This window comes from Colobus angolensis, unplaced genomic scaffold (assembly GCF_000951035.1).
Source record: "Colobus angolensis palliatus isolate OR3802 unplaced genomic scaffold, Cang.pa_1.0 Scaffold9, whole genome shotgun sequence".
NCBI classification, from domain to species: domain Eukaryota; kingdom Metazoa; phylum Chordata; class Mammalia; order Primates; family Cercopithecidae; genus Colobus; species Colobus angolensis.
This window is the reverse complement of record NW_012122931.1, coordinates 1,707,909-1,709,681: the sequence shown is the minus strand read 5'-3', so window position 1 is coordinate 1,709,681 and position 1,773 is coordinate 1,707,909. Positions and strand designations below refer to the sequence as shown.

Below are 1,773 nucleotides of genomic sequence, written 5' to 3'. Positions count from 1 at the left end.
GCTAGCTTTGGCAAGCACATATACTAAAATTAGAACAATACAGAGAATATTAGCATGGCCCTTTAAAAATTACAAAAAAAGAAAAAAGAAAAAATTATAAGTGAAACATTTATAAAGTGCTCAAAGAAAAAAACTGTTAACCTAGAATTCTAAATTCAGAAAAAAATATAGGAGTCTAGGTGTTCGATAACCAGCTTGGGCAACATAGTGAAATTCTATCTCTACAAAAAGTACAAAAATTAGTTGGGTGTGGTGATGCATGCCTGTAGTCCCAGCTACTCAGGAGGCTGAGACAGGAGAATCACTTGAGCCTGGGAAGTTGAGGCTACAGTGAGCTGCGATCATGCCACTGGGGTCCAGCCTGGGTGACAGAGTGAGACCCTGTCTCAAACATACAAACATACATACATACATACATACATACATACATACATACATACAATAAAATAAAATAAAAAGAGAGAAGTAATGATGTGACCCAACAGGGTTCCTGTGAGGACACACGAGTCAGTGTGCAAAGCCCTTCTGTGGCGCCCATCACTGCCCAGTAGACGGGTGTATTGCTGCTGTCCTCCTGAGCCCTCCCCTGCCCACTCCACTCTCCTCGTGCCCCGGGAGGCCGGCCTCAGTGTACTGCTCACCTGGATTCCTGCCCTTTGGCTTCACTGGGTCTGGCAGGAGATCAAAGGACGGGAGGCGAGAGTCTGGGGTACCCCTAATTCTGTCTCCTGCCAATGCCAGTCCCTGGCACCTCACCATCACTCTCCGGTTGCCTTACCCTCCCACGCTTCTGTGACTGTCCTGTCATTAAATGCTTTCCTGTGACCCCTTTGGGTGGGCTGGCTATTTCCTACAGGAACCTTGACTGATACAATGAATTCCACGCTCTTCCTTTTCCTTTCACAAAAGCAAAATCCATGTCTGTAGACCGACCTTCACGGAGCTCCCGTTTGCCTGCCTTACCTTCTCTCATGCCTCTGGTCATCCCTGGTCTTGGAGATGAACACACACCCTTCACCCTCCCCTTTATCTTGGCACCGAAAACCCCAGCTCACTGGAGTCTTACCCGCTTGATGCAATCCTCTTCCGCCAGGCGTTCCTGAATCAGTTGGATGAGAAGCGTGCTGGGAATTGTCTGAAGGAAAAAGGACACACGGAATGATGGCCCGAACCTGCATCCTGCAGCTCAGGACACAGACCAGCACACACCCCTCACCAACGCCCTGGCCTCGGGAAAGGTCCGACCACCATCGGGCCCCGCCCTTCCTCCACCCACCGCACCCCCTTCCTTGAACTCTCTTCTACCCCCAGCATCTTTGAGGGCCTCCCTCACATGTGTACTCACCTTATCCTGTGCCCAAGCCCCAACATGCCCTCACCCACCTCCACCTGAATAACTTCAGGGCTCCCTCAGAGCCTCAGCCCCAACTGCCAGCCTGCAGGAAGCCCTGCCAGATCCTCCCAGGCCAGGCTGGTGCTACTTCCCGTGCTCCATCATCCTGGATGGAGAACTCTGTCACTGCACTAACCACCACACATTCTAATGGCCCGCCCATGTGGCTGTGTCCCCAGTAAGTTGTAAAGCTCTTAGAGGAAAGGGACAGTGTCCTGCTGACTCTGGACCCCAGACAGTGGGAGGTGGGAAGGGATTGGCTCCAAGACCCAGCAGAGGCGAGTGTGTCCATCTCTTCCCAAGTCCACAGTCAGTGACCTCATGTTGGTAACAAAATTGGCCACGGTGGGAGTGTCTACACCACAGAAATGGCAAAGGCT

At 51.3% G+C, this 1,773-nt stretch overlaps 1 protein-coding gene across 1 annotated transcript in view; it reads right to left on the bottom strand.

The window, feature by feature from the left end:
* AK8 (adenylate kinase 8) overlaps positions 1 to 1,773 on the bottom strand; it is a 176,573-nt gene that overhangs the window by 144,149 nt on the left and 30,651 nt on the right. The window contains exon 5 of the mRNA XM_011931163.1: positions 1,067 to 1,135. Within this exon, the coding sequence (XP_011786553.1) occupies positions 1,067 to 1,135 (69 nt within the window). The remainder of the gene's footprint in view (positions 1 to 1,066; positions 1,136 to 1,773) is intronic.